This window comes from Fusarium solani (genome assembly GCF_023522795.1).
Source record: "Fusarium solani strain SB1 chromosome Unknown bctg00000002, whole genome shotgun sequence".
In the NCBI taxonomy this organism is placed as follows: domain Eukaryota; kingdom Fungi; phylum Ascomycota; class Sordariomycetes; order Hypocreales; family Nectriaceae; genus Fusarium; species Fusarium solani.
The window spans coordinates 4,849,234-4,866,425 of record NW_027072155.1 but is presented as its reverse complement, the minus strand read 5'-3'; the positions used below and the strand labels follow the sequence as shown (position 1 = coordinate 4,866,425).

The window sequence follows — 17,192 nt, the reverse complement described above, 5'->3', positions numbered from 1 at the left end:
AGTTGCTTCCCCGCACAAGTCCGTATTTACCGAGGCTTTACGTATGTACCTGAAGCTGCCAAGAGCCGCCTCGCCGTGGCGTTGTGGTCGGGATGCCTCCGAAAGCCTGTATCGGAGCACTTCCGCCATCCCCAACTCTGCCAGCCCTGGCAAGCTATCAACGACCGTTTACCGAACTCTTCAAGTGCCATTGCATGTGAAAAAGGATGAATGATCGATCGTCAGGCGTGTCGTCCTTTAGGTGGGTAATACTGGTTGCGATGGAGATAGAGTGTAGTCGTGCTGTTTTCTCCATAAGCGCCTATCCCGTCACACTCAACATTTGGATGACACTACGTCTTCACTCAGTGAACTTGGGTCAAAAGCTTGAACTTGTTAACAAATTGATCTGAATGAGTGACTATGCAATCGTATCGTTGTGTCCATGCACAAAGTGACTATCCTAGTTTTTCTCAAGTCTGGAGCAATGCTCCTGTCTTGGGATCCAGCTTCTGCCTTCCTCTAAAGTCCACCTGCGTGTTACCGGTTCCCTCTCTTGCTAAGCGCCACAACCATTCTGGCCCCCCTTTCTATTTCCACATGTCAACAATGCCTTCATTCAACTATTAGAGCAGTCAACTCACCAATATCGCAATGTAGCGCATGATGCCAGGCATAAAGATTGTCTTGCCGTATCCGCTCCACAGCGTCTTTGCAATTGCCTCACTCACAGACTCAACATCCAAAACCGGGAACAGGAAATTAGATTGATTCGTCTTGCCTTTGAACAATGGCGTTCGAGTGAAGCTTAGCACCACGAGTGACAGTCTGACACGGGGTGCTTTCTTCAACTCTAATTGTAGCGCCTGGTATTGTGAGACTTGGAGTGACATTGCGGAGTAGGTAAGTATGCGCAGACTCACCTCGTGTAACGCTATCAGCCCAGCCTTGGTTGCAGCATAGTCTGCCACTTTAGCCGGTGGAAGAAACGCGCTCATTGAGCTAATGTTGACGATATGGCCGTGATTCCGACGTGCCATGTCTGGGCCAAACTCTTTGACCAGCAAGAATGATGCGATGAGATTCGTCCGTATGGTAGCCTCTACATCCGCGTAGGAACCATCACAGACCGTGGCACCTCGACAAATACCGGCATTATTAACAAGAACCGTAGGGTGACCAACTTCAGTTCTGATTTGCTCACAGATGACACGAATCTGGGAGCTGTCGCTGAGGTCGCATTCGTAGTACTTGATGGAGGCCCCTTCAATCGGTTTCCAAGTTAACGGGACATAGTCGATGATGACAATCTTTGTCTTGGGATTACGAGCATGCAGCTGTTGGGCTAGATGGGCTCCAATGCCACTGCTACCGCCAGTGATGACGACAATCTCGTTATCCCAATCCCAGCTCGGGTCAGTGGTCCAGTTATTATTGAATTGTTTGTTCAGGAAGTCGATGGTAGGCAGCAGAACGCTCAAAGCAGCGAGGGAGTAGGTGTAGGGTCGCGCGGCCTCCAGTGACTCGCTCCAGTTCGAACCCGTCGGACTGTGAATTGATAGCCCGAATGAGCTTATCGCCAGTGGAATGGTGATAATAGGGTTCAGAACAGTGAGCCGAGCCAAGTTGGCGACAAAGTCGACTGTGAACCCTTCTCGTGGGAGTGATGTCATGGTGAAAAAATGGTGTGAATTAAAGACTAGAAGGGTGAGTCGTAGGGTGACTTTGACAAAGTTGATGTTAAACAGGAAAATTCTGCCGGGGGGTTAAAAACCCTTTTGCTTCAAAAGTGCGGCGCCTTGGACGTCGGGATTGCTCCGAGTTCCGTTTCCTCCAGATGCAGCCTGTTCCGGGCTTTACCTCGGTGCAGGAAATGTAAATTGTAGAGAGGAACAGGGCTAACACCGTCTGTCGTGGGTGCACACATCATCTGAAACCATGGCATTGCTGCTCAGGTTCAACCCCCCTGGTGTATCTAGTGCCAGACTGTCAGCTTTCAACATTGTATCGGCAATGCGAGAAACGAGTGCTTAGCCCTAGACGAAAGGATTTGAACCCTACGCATGTCAGAGAACTTAAATATGAGTCGTTCAAGGTTATGCATTTGTCACTTGGTCTTCATTTCACAAAGAATGCTTTGAGATTACAATGAATGTATCATCTGGCCCGGTCCTTGATGGGATAACTGCGCCAGTCGAGCACGGCCACGTTTTATGATAGCAAGAAAGTCCAACTCCGTCGTATCCAACTACAAATCTCGATCCACTTTTGCATCGTCCACAACTCCAGCCTTGGTCGCTTCCTCGACGATCAAATTCCGGTAGTCTCTGCTGCGGACGGTCGCTTTGACTGGGAAAGGCTCATCTGTCGAGTCCAGGTTGAGGATCCTCCCGTTATACGGACCATCCTGTAAGACTGGTTAGCAACTAGTTCCAAAACCATGAGTTGAGCTTAACAAACCGCCTTGAAGTCTATGCATTGGATAAGTCTCGCCATGTTGATGAACAAGCTTCTCTGGGCCAAACGATATCCCACACAGATTCGCCTGCCTCCTCCAAACTGCCAGAGCCCATGGCTGATGTCGGTTTCATGGCCATTCATCCATCGTTCTGGATAAAATATGTCAGGCTTTTTGCACTCGTTGGCCACTGCGACTTCATTAATTACAAAGCCCGTGCCGGCTGGAAACCTGTATTCCTCAAACTCAATGTCCTGCGAAGCAACATGATCCGGGGTGACGATGAAGATGGGCCGCCAACGCAAGACTTCTTTTGCAATCGCGCAGATGAAGCGCAGGTCGTCCATGTCGGAAAGAACAGGCAGCCTTGCTTGCTCCCCAATGCCGCATAGTTGATCAATCTCGCCTCTGGCCTTGCGGAACGGTTCGGGATACTCCAACATTGCCATGACCATGATGTTGAGCGCCTCTCGTGTAGTGTCACTCCCCGCCTCGATCAGCTGCATTGCAACATACATGCAGTCCTGATCATCTCCCTTGTATCTCGTATCTTTGTTGAGAAGCACATCGCGCACAAACGACGGCGGCGCGGTCCCCTCTTCCACTTGTTTTCGGATAGGCGCCCACCATGAGTTGTACACGTCGTAGTTCCAGTCACCCAGAGCTTGCCAGTGACGACGCCATGGCTGCATGAACCTGGGCAACTTGGCGAGATCAGGAAACCAATCGATGATGCTGGATCCAATGCTGCCAACAAAAAAGGTGACACAGTTTTGGAGGTCGGTCAGCTCTTGAGTCGATTTGCCCAGACGCTCTCCGAGAGCAATCCGATGAATGACGGAATTTGCATACCGATAGTGATGCTTGTACCACTTTTCGGGCATGAAGAGGTACTCGGCCATCATCTGGGTGCTTTCAAGCTCCTGCCACTCCCCATATTGCCTCAAAGCGGTGCCGCTAAGAAGACTGTGCATCACCCGTCGGCGTTCTGTCCATGTCTCTTGAGGAAGTACCAATGACCTGCCATCACGGCTGACTAGGCCACTAGATATAGGCATGGGGGATCTCGTGTTTGTTGCGCTGCCGCGTTTAGCTATAATCTCGGAGACGGTACGGTGAGAATTGAGAAATATCCAAGTTTTAGAGCCGAGATGCACCGTCGTCATTTCTCCGAAGCTGGTAATGTGCCGAAGCTTATTTCACGTTCAGCAATGTTTATTCTCAGGCACACGGCACTTACAAACGCGTGGTCTGGATCATGGCGTCCCTCTCTCAAGCTGAGCAGGTGTCCAAGGATGGGAAGGCCGCGCGGGCCAGGAGGAAGACGAGACTTGCGACCATCTTTGAGGTTCCGTTTCCCTGCGGGCTTAAAGTACTGAGCAACAAACACGAATACCAAGAATACCAACAGAGTAACTATCAGGCTAAATGCAAAGATCCTTGCCCTTACACTGGAGCGAAGGAGATACTGGTTGACTTGATCGATCATGGTGTAAGCTTGGCGATAGTGGTTTGATGTGAAAAGCGAGTTGGCTTAAGGAACATCCTCGACAATGGCAGACGCAGCATAATTACCGTTTAAAAGAACATTTTCTTATCATGCCCATACAAGTTGAGTCTCGCAGAGCCTAATCCATGGCTGTGAGGCGTCGGAATGATACCGACGTACGGAGACATTCCGTCGCCAATCCCAACATACCACCAAGGCCCACCGGGACAGTTCCGTGGACTACGTCACGGTTCTGCTGTTATTGTTTTTGGTGAATGACGTCTTTGCAAAGGCCACTAGTCATAAACGGAGAAGAGATAGTTATTAATTGTGCATAACATACAACTTTATACGTCTTACTTCATTTTTACATAACTTACACTTATGACAATGTTAGAGTCTTAACAACAGCCGAGGGAAACAATCAGTTTGTCCACCCATTAGAACCAGTGTCGTATCACGTATTCCCCTAGGTGCACCGTATCACAGGTCCCATTTTGCACAACACCTGTATACAAGTAACCAGGAGTCCCTGATCCGAGGAACCCGAACCTCTCTGCCGAGGACCCGACGAGCCTGACTGAAATGAATGACGCAAATGCCGAGCGTCCTGGCATTTGACCATAGAATCTAACTCTTCAGAGACAAGCCGTACCACCAGGGTCATTTCCCTGCCGTGTTGTATCTCGTGTTTTGCTGCATAAGTCGATAGGACACGAGCAAGTCTTGGCCTCAGTCTCGTAAGACAACTCACCACTTATGAAACATGTATGAGCATGGCAATGTGATAGAGAGAGTCGGTTGAGAGACATAAGTTGTCTCCTGATTCAAGAGTGCCCGAAGCACACATAGCTGGCCAGCTCAACGTCAGCTTGTAGATATCTTCACTAGGTCGGCAATATTCTTATATAGTTGCGACTGTCCTAAAGGAGTATTCCTGTTCGTTTGACCAGGGTCTCACAACAAAGACTACATAAAAGTTGCCCGAGGCACGCCGATCTATGTTGCACGATGTATCACACAGCATCGGAAGCCGTCATTTCAGCCACCCACACGTTGATCTGGCGTTGTTGCACAGTCAATCGCGGTGACCTCAGGAAATCAGTGAGGGGAAAAGTCACATGTGCACGAGAACGAAAGAGCAAACTAGGCGTTCATGTTCGCGCCGATATGGGTTGAACTTGTGTCTACAGGACTATATAAAGGTGTCGGTTCATCTCGACTAGAATCTACCACTAAGCTCTTTCAGACTCAAACATCCTCTCTCCAAAAACATTTTACACACCTTGTTCCTGGCACACAATTCAGCATGAAGTTCTCTGCTGCTTCCATCCTCTTCCTCGCCCAAGGCATCGCCGCTATGCCCTGGTCTTCCGGCAAAGCCAATGAAGACATCACGTAAGTCTTGTCCAATATCGACCTGTCTCGGATACTGAAAATGGGCTTTTCGACTTGGCCCTTTGCTTGACACGCATGAACGGTCTTGCTGATTAGTTTCCAGTCTCCATATCCAAGTCTCGCAGCCTTCCTCGTATCACGCCAAGAGCTCCGCGCCCAAGGGAGCTATCCATCCTGAGAACTTCCAGGTCTGCTTGAGAGTGTGCTGGCCCTCGGTGCCCACCTGCCCTGATGGCTGGGTGAGTGTCACTTATCCCATCTCTTCCCTCGGTTCAAGGTTTACTAACATGACTTAGTACTCGAACAACATGGTAGCTTACTCCATTGGCAAGAGAAATTCCACCGCGTACAAAGCTGACAAATTCGCAGGGCACTGGCGATAACCCATGCTGGACTTGCTGCAAGGCCCCCAGCGACAACTTTCAGCTCTAAGCCGTTTTGACAGCCGTAAGCCTTGTCACCCTCTTCCTCAACGATTTTCAACCTATTTCCTTTGCATCTGGTCTGGAGGAACCCAATATCTGATCATGCCGTCATGTTCTGGCTTCTGACCAAGCGCAAGGCTTGGAGATTATTAGGCTGGGTGGCCAACTCCGACAAGGGCTTTATAGGGAGCAGCTGTTTATCTTAGCTCACCAGCACGCATACGCAGTCAATTTTACACTAGTGAGCTAAAAGGTGCTGAATGCTTCATAACCTTGGTCTGCTTTCTTCTCCTGGCATTTAGCTCCACGAAGCCACAAACATGTGTGAATACTAGCAACATGGCCAGTTTACCCAGGACGAGGGCCGGACGCTATAATCCCCATGTCTATCTATTGGTGTGGTCGAGATGTGCTACCTCGCCGGCACCAGCTTGCATTGGCGGCTTATTGATATTCTGGGGAACAATTACAGCCGTAAAGCAAAGAGAAAGGTTACGCCAACGAGAGCACAGAGATTTGTGCGAGACAAGTTTTCTACCTGTATGTACTACCCCGGAGTGGCACCTTGAACGGAGGCTGCCAAGCACATGACCCTTGAAAGACCCAAGGGTCGCAATGGCATCCACTCTTGCCGAGGCCTTTGTTGCTGACTGTTCGGAGACGCCTGAACCTCCCCGGGGCGGTCTGAACTTGCGGCTCCATACTGCCGCGGCGTCTCCATCAACGTTCCTGGCCAAGCATCGCAAGCTCCGAACGAACCACCTCGGACCGTGATCGGCGGGCGAATGGTGGCAAGGGAAAAAGATCCACTATGACTCGAGTGAAGGCGCCAGCGTCTACCATTGGACAGAGCGAGTGCGCTAGAAAGGTTTTAACGATTCCAGAAATCGGCTAGAACCAGCGGCATTTGAGCCTCCGACAGGGGAGAAAAAGCTTGCATGCAATTGTCACGAAGGAGGCTGAAAAGTTTATCAACCTCCGTTGTGCATGTCATGATGTCACACATCTTTGAGGCTGCTCAAGCAACACCGCATTGATCACAGCTGCAAGATTCAGATCGTTGATGAGCGTGCTCTTCCTGGGGAGACGTTCGAGATGAGCCCTGTGGCTCATGACTGTGGAGAGCTGCTGGCCATCAGACGACAAACGGCCTTTGAAGATTTACCAACTTGTGGGACCATAACGTAACCATTACTCAATTTATATCACCCAGCCCTAGAATTCGGCTGCATTAAGCCCCTGCAATCATGAACCCCGGCAGTTGGGTCATTCGATGTCTTGGCCGATCTCGTTCTAGGTCCCTAGCCCAGCAAGATCTGCTAAATAGCTTCATCTACATGTCAAGGCCGAACTCGGTGCGCGGTGTCATCGGCCTGGTCCGGAAATTCGTTCTCTGTGGGTCGACTTGACTCGGCAGGATGTGATGGTTTTTTCTTAATGACCGGTGTCGGCGGACTGCCTTCGCCCCCGGAACCTTCTTTAAACCTTTGAGGCTGCATTTTCTCTTTCTCCAGAAAACCAATTACTTACCCCGCAGCCGACTTGGATTTCGCCGAGGTCTTATAAAGGAAGTGTCCTCTACAACCTGTACCGTTGAACCACACATTCCTCAAGGACACAATGGCAGACTCACAAGCGCCAAAGAATCACGATGCCGTCCCAGACGCGGAGAAGGCTGTCAACAATGGAGCTCCTCCTACTTTCGATACCGCAGTCGACAGCGGTAGCAGGGTGCTGGACGGAGAGGACGGTGAATTGATCGATTACAAGACTTTGACGTGGTGGTAGGTACAGTCTTGCGACTGTGTCAATTGGTGCTGATCAAGTTCCAGGCAAGGAGGAATCGTCTTGATCGCAGAAACCGTCTCCCTCGGAATTCTTTCGCTACCTTCAGTGCTCGCCACCGTCGGCCTCGTCCCCGGTATCGTCCTGATCCTCGTGATGGGCTGTCTATCGACATACTCCGGTCTCGTCCTCGCCGAATTCCGAAAACAGTATCCGTTCGTCCAAAACTTTGGAGATGCCGTGGAGGTTATCGGAAAATCGATTGGAATGGGACGCGTCTTCCAGGAGTTCTTTGGTTGGGCGCAGGTTATCTTCCAGGTCTTTGTCATGGGCAGCCACCTCTTGACTTGGACCATCTGCCTGAATACCCTCACTAGCAGCTCTACATGCACCATTGTCTGGGCGGTTGTCGGTCTGGCGGTATTCTGGGTTCTGAATCTCCCCAGAACTCTGAAGTATACGAGCTACATGTCGATTGCCTGTGAGTTTTTCGCTGGCGCTGCATCCTTAACATATAAGCTGACATTTATCTCTAGCCTGCTTGTCCATCACGACAGCGGTTCTCATCACGGTTGGAGACGTTGCAGCTGAGCGGCCCATTGGCTCCGGAAGCTTCCACATTGCGCGAGAGCTTGGTTTCACAAGCGCATTCCTGGCTGTCACCAACATCGCCATTTCTTTCTGTATGAGCGCCCACATCCGTTCTGTCCCGTATCGTCTTTCTAACATCTTCTCTAGCGAGTCACTCTTGCTTCTTCACTGTCATCGCCGAGTTCAAGAAGCCTGAGGATTGGCCCAAGGCTCTGGCATTCCTCCAGATTGTTGACACGACTCTCTATCTCCTCGCCGCCATCGTCATCTACGTTTTCGTCGGTCCCGATGTTCCCTCGCCTGCCCTCTCTGCCGCCGGCTCGAGCACAATGCGAAAGGCCATCTGGGGTATTGCCATTCCCAGTAAGTTATTCACCTTCGGTCAAAACTAAAAATTCTGTACTAACATCGACATAGCCATCGTGATTGCTGGTGTCATTTACGGCCATGTTGCCTCCTCCTACATCTTCTCCAGACTTTTCCGCAACACCAAGCACATGGTTCGACGAACAAAGCTCTCCAACTTTGCCTGGTTCGGCATCACCTTTTCAACCTGGGCCATCTCCATGGTGATTGCCGAGTCGATCCCCATCTTCAACAATTTGCTAGGACTCATCTGCGCCCTGTTCGCCAGTTGGTTCTCGTACGGCCTACCTGGAATCTTCTGGCTTTGGATGCACCACGGAAACTGGTTCAAGGACTGGAAGCAGACATGTCGATTTGTTTCCAACGTGCTCTTATTCCTCACCGGTCTGTTGATCTGTGTTGTTGGCTTGTGGGCATCCATTGAGGCCATTGCCACAGATTCAACTACACAACCATGGACTTGCGCAAGCAATGCGAAGGAGTAGGATGGAACTTAGTGTCTCATGTTGTATTACAAGGTGTTTGGTTTAAATTTCGTCTTTTAGCAACGAGGGAATGCATTCCTAAGGAAATCACTTATGATCCATATTACTACAGGTAGTATAAGATGATTGATGTGAGATCACCTAATTAGAAACCTGTCAGTGAATTCACCATCCAGTCTTTGTGACATGGCATTGTGTGTCCTAGCACGTGAGGAGGTAGGCTTATCTTTTTACCTCTGTCTGAATTGTTTACTAGCCAAGGCCGGCTACTATCCTTCGCATAACTTCTAAATTTCATTATATTGAACTTTATCAACGCTTGTACCAGGTTTCTCGAAACTGTATTTAATGTTTAATGCCAACATTGAGTAATAATCACCAACCTCACCTCCACATGACTATAGTGAACGAACATGCTTTCTCCTCTCATACATCGTCTTAGATCACTCAACGTCAGCTGTTCAAACCACAAGAGCAAGAGACTGCATTGACATGGTTGAATGAAGGATGAATTCAATTGCAGGATATCTATAGCAGGGACACGCTCTGTCCTCAGGCATTGGCTTGCAAATTTCAGATTGACCACCCATCTTACTCCCCAGGCTCCTCTCCAATTACTCCTTGCCCGAGTCTCCCGAGCTTGGCACACGCCTCTGGCGCAAGTTACCAGCCTCATCGTGCTCCTCATCCCACTTGGCGACTTCAGCGTTGGGGATTCTAACCAAGCGATGCGTATTGGCTCCGTTGTCGTCGACGTTGGTGATTTCAGTGCGGATCTGGTAGCCCTTCCACTTGGGCAGGAGGTGCATCCAGAAGACGTAGTAAAGGCCGCAAATGATAACACTAAAGTCGGGGTTAGTAACTAACAATCAAGAGACCCCGGGAGAAAGGGTATACTCACATAGCAATACCAACGACACAGTAAGTAGCGTACCAGAAGCTGACATCTCCAGCATAAGGGCCGCCCTTAGGAGGCCACCAGGGCATAACAAGAATGAAGACCTGGATGAGGATGTAGAAGATGACAGCCACATGCCAAGCCTGGAACTCATTAGTGTTAATGCCAGCTTGCTTGCGTCTTCGTCGAAGAACATAGACTCCAGCAGCCATAGCAAACTTGAACATGGCATCTGGGTAAGTGCCCAAGCTCACAACTAGAAGGCATATTAGACCAAAACCTCAACGCGTCACAAGATCCACGTACCAAAGGTGAATGCATCACCGGCTGAAGGAGCAACAATCATAATGAAGGTAAGCACCCATTTGACGAAGTATGGGCCTAGAGGCGTTCCAAAAGGCTTCGTAGAGACCCAGAAGTTGGTAAAAGGCAATACACCTTGCCTGGGGTTGAGGTTAGCATACCCCTTTGTCAACTCGGGGACCACCAACTCACCTTCCAATCTCACGGATCATGCGTCCAGAGCCAATCAAAACGGCCAAAAGGTTACCGAAGGCACTCAGAAGAACGAGGAAGTTGAGCACATTGGCGGCAGCCTTGCTTCCTCCAAACAGCTTGGAGAAGAAAACGGAGGCGGCAATCTCACTGGCCTCGGCAAACTCCTCCTTGGGCACGACGGCGAAGTATGCAATGTTGCAAAGCATGTAAAGGATAGCCACAGTGAGCAGAGAAACAGTGCCGTTTCGCTTGAGAGTGGGGATGGGGTTCTGGATCTCGTTGACGACGTTGAAAGCGTTCCAGTATCCGGCGTAGGAGAAGACGATGCTGACAAATGCACTAGCCAGATCATTACCATTGGGCGTTTCACCATCGAAGGCGTTGCGGAAGTTGGCCTTGGGATCGGGAATTCGGTCGACGTTTCCACCAAGAACAACAAGGCCGGCAATACTGATACTGTTACATGTTGTTAGTGTCCGAAGGAATGCAAGGCAGCAGGTTGACGAACAAGACCAGAGTGAGGAGCTTCAGTGTGCCGATAAAGTTGACCAGCCACAATGAATACTTGTTGCTAGCAACCACAAAGATGACGGCGAGGGTGTAAGCAGCAATGGCCACGCCTCGCATCTGCCACTCGCTAGGTGTATCGCCGGTCATTCTCCAAAGATACCTGGAGAGAACTAGACGCTGTTAGTCTGAGAAAGTCGATGCAGAATCCGGAATGACGTACCAACTGCATTGCTGCTGCTGAAAGAGAGGATGACCGACTGGACGGCAAAGGTGACGGGGAAAAAGTGCTTGGGCCTGGGATAGGCCTGCTCAAGGTACACCACCTCAGAACCACTTCGGTTGGGAAAGTAGCTTGCCAGCTCCAGGTAGACGGCAAAACCAGCGGCAGCCATAAAAAAACCGATGACCCAGATGATGAGGGCCAAACCGACGGAACCAGATCGGTTCAAGATGCTCGCAGCTAGAGGTTGTTTAGTATGAGATTACTCAATGCCGGTTATTGGATAGTCTTACGTGTAGAGAAGATACCAGTTCCAATCATCATGTCTACGACGAAGTCAGTGTCGGTCCTCCAACGACGAGGCGAGATACTACTCACTGACGTTGAGAAAGATGACAGTGAGCCATCCCACATGATACCCAAGAGGAGACTTGGACTCGACCGGAGCACCAACAGCCTCCTGATAGGACGGCTTGGAGCCGTTACCTCCCTTGACACGCGTGTATGCGAGACCACCATCGTGAATGACAGAGGGCTCAGAGTCGCTGGCTTCGGGGTCGGTTGAAACGTGGGCCGTGCTCTTAGAGCCGTCAAAAAGGCCTGCGAACCCCATGGTTACTGCACAATGTGTGTGACAGACAACAGAGGAAGAAGTGCCGGCAGGGCGCGATGTCTCGCGTGCTGAAGTTATTGCTGGCTTTGAAGCGCTGAGGCTGAGAAGTGGCGATGGGATGAGACACTGAAACGGAGGAGCAGCGTCCAAGGTATATATTCAATTTGAGATACTTTGAGATACACTTTACGCCAATATCGCCGAGAATGACACAATCCTCCCCAAGGCCATAAACTTTACCATGGACCCTGGCAACCTTACTCTGTACTCCCTCGACCAACACACATGACCCCACAAACTCTGGCGGTTCGAGGTGGGATCCCGACCATGCAGGCTATCTGACTTGCCTGCTGCTAGTGGCACCATCTATTCAAGGGTCCGTCATATAGCCTTCGCCTAGGTCCAGGAGGTCAGCTTGTCTCATCTGGGAAGCTCGGACTTGAATAGTATCAATGCAGCGACAATAGATTGCGCTTTTACAGTGGGCTCTACGGGGAGAGTCAATGCCAAAATACCGCCACTGTCTTCCACAGAAGCTGTAAATGGCATGGATTTTCGTTGTGTTGCACCACAGCCAAGCACACAGTCGCACTGCCAACTCAATCTCATAACCCCCAACCATACACAAGACCTCGCACCTACCTGAATCCTTTTCGCCTTCAGATAAGGACGGGAGTAGAGTTAAGCTCCTTCCAAAAAGAGACAGTTTATGTCGTGTCCAGAAACATTGGCACGAAACGACAACCAGTAAAACGCACCCTGACCCATTTTCGCCATAGCTAGGATGGGATGAGGTCATGGGCAAATCTGAAGCTCGCTAGTGGGATGCCCGAAAAATTGACCGATAACGACATCAGAAGTCGAGATAGCGTATGGGTAGTCTAGATTCCCCTACCCCCGAGCTAAGAGTCCCCAAAGCGGGCTAGGCTAGGGGTACAGCTTAGGAACCCGGGGCTACGGGGGATGGGCAGACCCGGGCATGGGCAGGGTGCCGTAAGCTTGGCAATAACTTATTCGGGAGCCAAGATCTCGCCGTGCATCCTTCGACTTCTCATCGGCTCAGTGGGGGCGTTCGCCCAGACCGTGGCGGGTTTTGACGTGCGTTGGCAAGCCGCAAGATGACGACAGCGAAACCGTCTCATTTAGTGGCCTTTCAACGGCAATAATCCAATGGCTGAATGGCTAATGTGGTCTTGGCCATTGGCTCGAGATGTCTCGGCAAGCCTCCCGTTGGGTTTAAGCTTGGTGGGATGAACGGCCTCGTGGCGATGGTGATGGCGCGTTTCCCGAGGCTTTTCTACATGGGGTTTAATGGCAGGGCGAAAAGTGGAAGTTCGGCACCGGCTGAAAATAGGATTTCCGTTTGGCTTCTTATAGAATTCTCAGGCTTGGCCGGAGCTGGCATAAACAGCGCAGATGAGCCTGGTGGAAGCAATCGATGCATATGCGACTCTCGGTCACACAAATCGACAAGACGGTGCACCCCCATTCTTAAGGATTTTTGATAGACCCGAAATGATCATCTGCACAACTAAAAGGTTGTTAAAGTGGCAAGACAGACTCTCTCAGCGGCCGTTGCGAGTCTCATCCCACGCGATCAGCTCAGATCCCTACCTGACTCGCACCTCATCTCCAGGCTTGCCACCAACTGACACCGGAGAAAGCCCACTCTCCGCGACACCATACCCTCGCTCAGCGCGGAGTCGGGGTCCCCGCTATTGGGTTGCGCATCTTGTCCAAGGGTGGCCCCAGCAGTAGAGACATTCCGAGAAAAGCGGTCGCGGCAAATGGGGCCGAGTGGGAGATCATGAGCTTGGCACAACACAATCGTTCGCGGTCCCTCCACTTTCCTGCAGGCCTTGAATTGACTACAATCATCTCGTAATGCTTGACCTTGCTCTCCAAGATCTGACAGGTTAAAGTTCTCGGTGTGTTTGCCAGAATTGCGACTTTGCCGAGGAATCCTTCAGCCGCGCTCACCGAAAAGGGGGGCCAGGGAATACACAAGACACGCATTCCCCTCACTTCGGCTCTTCCGATCGATTTTGGAAAGACGGTTCCAATTGCAGCATATCCCACTCTATCCGATATTCCAGGTTCACTGCAACAATGACGAACAGAGGATCCTCTGGTTGCATCATTCGCTAGATCAGTCCAGACTTGTATCGCTCGACCCATACGGATGGATCCAATAACCTTAATTCGAGTGCTGTAACGGCGCAATAGGTCGTTGAGCCGTTCAGCTTTGCGAATTACAAATTTAATCGTCAAGCAACGAGATCGGGGCAGACCTCAGGTCAGTGCTTGGAATTGGAAAGACGACAGCAGTGGGATGGCAGAAACGCGTCGTCGACATGTCCCCCCATGGAAGTCTCTTGTCTACGGCGAGGCCTCTTTTTCTCTCAATAAGGACCGAAATTGATTGTCGATGCGGAGTGGAATTACAGTGACATTGTTCACTCCATGTTCTGCTCAGGTATATCATCGTTGGGATCGCATATTTTACGCGATGCACCTCCTCTTGTAATCTGACTTACTTGAAGTCAAACTTGCTCTCACTTAGAGGCGTTTTCTTCTTCAACGTGATCGTAGTCAACATGGATGGTTGTCCCCTCAGCATAGTGAGAACGTGTTGATAGCGTCTGTCTGAGGAATTGATTGCTTAGGTGATGCTGCAACAGTCATGACGTTCAACTAATCCGCGCCATGACTTTTGTCCCCATTGTCTCAGTGTTATGTCTACTTCTTTCTCCCTTGGCACATGGTTCGCCATTCTGCACCTTGTGAGAGCAACAGACGCAGGCGTGTGCAAGCCGTGTAGCTTGTTCGTTGTTTACCTTGATTAGACGACCTATACTGGGCTATTAAGTTCTTGGAGATAATTACTTCTGAGCCCCATACTCATGGTTATTTGAGTGTGTTCTTCCATTGGAGACTCGATTCTACTGGAGTGGTGGATTGGAAGGTATAGATCTTGCTGTGGCTTGGAAATGGAATCTGTGCGTTTGGTCTCTTTTCAGCACAACTATTCATATCTATTTAAGAAATAAGATACGAAAAACCAATTAATATTTAAACTACATAGAGCCTTTATTCAATACTAATATCTAAGTTTCGAGCCTAAACTCGTGGTCCTATCCCTAACATTGACCATCCTCTTGACCTACCTACCCTACATCGGCAGGTCACGAGCTCGGGATTACTTCCTTCCGTTGCAATTTTTAGCAACTTTGGCCGAGGAAGCTCGCGTTTACCCCGCACAGAGTGGGCCTGGGGAAGGTGCCACGGTCCACTTTCGCCGAGTCTTGCTACATTCTTCAGCCTCTGTCTATCACACTGCGACAGCAAGAACCGAGCCACGGGTGCGTAACGGCATGCCCTCTTTAAAAAACCCCTGTTCGGAGTGCAAAGGTATGAGCGATAGGCTGTGGTCCAGTGTAGGCCGGCTGACTAATGCGGGTTGTTTGAGATAGGGAAGCACCTTAAATGTAAGCATGCCCCTGTATGCAGCCGATCTCCTGACTGCCCGCTTGGCATTTGAGATGGTTGACGGTGTCTTACTGTGTTGTACCACCTAGGTGACGATGATATACCTCAATGCAATCGGTGTCGAACAAAGGGACTCCAGTGTATCCGTCCAGGACGGAAACGACCCTTCAGACATGGCTCTTCTGCCAAATACGACGCGCAGTTTCCCGAGACACAAAACTGGGTCAATAGCAGTGCAAAAGAATGTGAGACTGATTGCCACCTTTCTGTTACTCAATGCTGATATATATGCATAGTTAGACTCCATACTGGACCGAAACGTCCAGCCCGGAGGATCGCTGCAGAAAGAGATACCAATGCGCGTTTGACCTCACCCCCCACCCATGGAGATAACTTCCCCATCGACGACGGGAGAGATCTGGTGCACATCCAAGCGGAGGCACCAACGGTGTTATCACATGAACCTCTTGCCACGGCAGCCTCACCAACAACCCCTGGAAGTTCTACCATCCTCCATTCTGCAGGCTCGGATGGCATGATACCATCGCCGTCAAGTGTTGAGCACCTTTCACATTCAAACCCATCAAACTATCGACATGTGCCTACCCAACATTTGCCAGTGTTGTCACAGCGAGGTCCTTCTTGGGGCGGAATACTTCACAGCCTTGAACCACCACAAGACCAGGATCGACCGTTGGATGGCGTGCAAGAAGCTTGCCTTCTCCGATACTACGTCGAGGAGCTCTCACACTGGGTAACTGGATACGACCTTCTGGTCTAAGAGCGCGTACTGACCGGGCTGTAGTTCGATCTAGTTGACCCCCAAAGACTCTTCCAACTTCTCGTCCCCGAACGTGCCCGGAAATACCCCCCTCTTCTCAACGCAATCTTTGCCGTTTCCACACGCCGCATGTGTCGCGTCGCCACCTTCAAGACACCTCGGGGAATAGTCTACCGTGGCCAACACTTGCCAAACCTTACCCCAGGAGCCGCCGTCGAGTACATGCTAAAATGCATTCCCGTGCTCAAAGAGTTTCACACGACTAGGGACGGGGAGGCACGCGAGTTGATCGTGACAACGGCTGTGGTATTGCGCCAGTTTGAGGAAATGGACGATGAAGAGGACGATGATAGCACCGCCGATGCACCTGCGGACGAACGAGTCAACTTCCTGGCGATCCTCAATGCTGTGCTTCGAAGTCTGACTTCGGATGACTTGGTTCACCACCGAGAGCTTTTGAACGCGTCGTATTGGATAGCGTTGAGACAGGAGGTCTACTACGCTCTTCGACGGGGGTACTCACCACAGATGGTAGAGCCACCAGCTGAGTGGGCAGATATCTCGCCAGCGAATAAGCTCATCTTCCACACCAGCCAGGTCACAAAGTGGCTCTTTGAGGACAAATCTGAAACTGGTTGGCGTGAGTTTTATTTCACCAAATCTGCTACGATATACTGACTTTCAATAGAGAGGCTGAAGGAGCAGGAGAGATATCTCGACCAATATGTTGTGGGGCGATTTGCCCCTATCCTTTCCCGACCCCCGGACAGGACGAAAGGAGAGGTGTTTCCGACGATATGGTACGCATCAAATATTGCCCTCACGGGCATGCAACATATGATGATGGCCAAGATGATTCTGGTTGCTGAATCGCCATTCCTTGGGTAAGGATTCTTTCCGGATCTTCTCTTTCTCGCCACTAACCCATCGCAGACGAGGTGATGCAGATGCCCGTGCAGCTTACCGGAGAGCCGAAGGTGACGTGAGGTCACTGGTACTGGACGTCTGCAGTACCGCCGTCCAACACCTGGAAACACCACCAGCTTTAGTGAATGCAACCCTTGCAATTCAGTTATACGGCAACTACTTTACAGACCCGTGGGAACGGGATGCTTTGAAAGGCATCGTGCAGATGTTCAAGGATTGTCAAGCGTGGCCAGTACCAAAGGCACTGCGGGCATTAGATTAAGCAATGTGTAGCATAATA

The 17,192-nt window shown here is 50.5% G+C and overlaps 6 protein-coding genes across 6 annotated transcripts; 3 read left to right on the top strand and 3 right to left on the bottom strand.

The window, feature by feature from the left end:
* Positions 1-452: 452 nt before the first annotated feature.
* MRS44_005499 (uncharacterized protein) lies at positions 453-1,652 on the bottom strand (the record flags this gene model as incomplete). The annotated part of the gene is made up of 2 exons (XM_065622632.1): positions 453-569; positions 624-1,652. The coding sequence occupies 2 exons, from the start codon at positions 1,650-1,652 to the stop codon at positions 453-455; spliced, it is 1,146 nt and encodes a 381-aa protein (XP_065478704.1).
* Positions 1,653-2,227: 575 nt separating this feature from the next.
* MRS44_005498 (uncharacterized protein) lies at positions 2,228-3,926 on the bottom strand (the record flags this gene model as incomplete). Its single annotated transcript, XM_046271892.2, has 3 exons — positions 2,228-2,386; positions 2,440-3,630; positions 3,678-3,926. 3 exons carry the CDS (start codon positions 3,924-3,926, stop codon positions 2,228-2,230), a joined length of 1,599 nt encoding a protein of 532 aa, XP_046123797.2.
* A 1,309-nt stretch (positions 3,927-5,235) lies between these two features.
* MRS44_005497 (uncharacterized protein) lies at positions 5,236-5,756 on the top strand (the record flags this gene model as incomplete). The annotated part of the gene is made up of 4 exons (XM_046284440.2): positions 5,236-5,324; positions 5,428-5,563; positions 5,621-5,635; positions 5,694-5,756. The coding sequence occupies 4 exons, from the start codon at positions 5,236-5,238 to the stop codon at positions 5,754-5,756; spliced, it is 303 nt and encodes a 100-aa protein (XP_046123798.1).
* A 1,613-nt stretch (positions 5,757-7,369) lies between these two features.
* Positions 7,370-8,976, top strand: MRS44_005496 (uncharacterized protein; the record flags this gene model as incomplete). Its single annotated transcript, XM_046272453.2, has 5 exons — positions 7,370-7,533; positions 7,582-8,015; positions 8,071-8,217; positions 8,273-8,488; positions 8,543-8,976. The coding sequence occupies 5 exons, from the start codon at positions 7,370-7,372 to the stop codon at positions 8,974-8,976; spliced, it is 1,395 nt and encodes a 464-aa protein (XP_046123799.2).
* Positions 8,977-9,590: 614 nt separating this feature from the next.
* MRS44_005495 (uncharacterized protein) lies at positions 9,591-11,715 on the bottom strand (the record flags this gene model as incomplete). Its single annotated transcript, XM_046274374.2, has 8 exons — positions 9,591-9,819; positions 9,878-10,130; positions 10,181-10,317; positions 10,370-10,828; positions 10,881-11,052; positions 11,103-11,342; positions 11,396-11,428; positions 11,481-11,715. The coding sequence occupies 8 exons, from the start codon at positions 11,713-11,715 to the stop codon at positions 9,591-9,593; spliced, it is 1,758 nt and encodes a 585-aa protein (XP_046123800.1).
* A 3,494-nt stretch (positions 11,716-15,209) lies between these two features.
* MRS44_005494 (uncharacterized protein) lies at positions 15,210-17,174 on the top strand (the record flags this gene model as incomplete). The annotated part of the gene is made up of 6 exons (XM_065622631.1): positions 15,210-15,217; positions 15,376-15,449; positions 15,501-15,958; positions 16,010-16,625; positions 16,674-16,869; positions 16,919-17,174. 6 exons carry the CDS (start codon positions 15,210-15,212, stop codon positions 17,172-17,174), a joined length of 1,608 nt encoding a protein of 535 aa, XP_065478703.1.
* Positions 17,175-17,192: the final 18 nt, after the last annotated feature.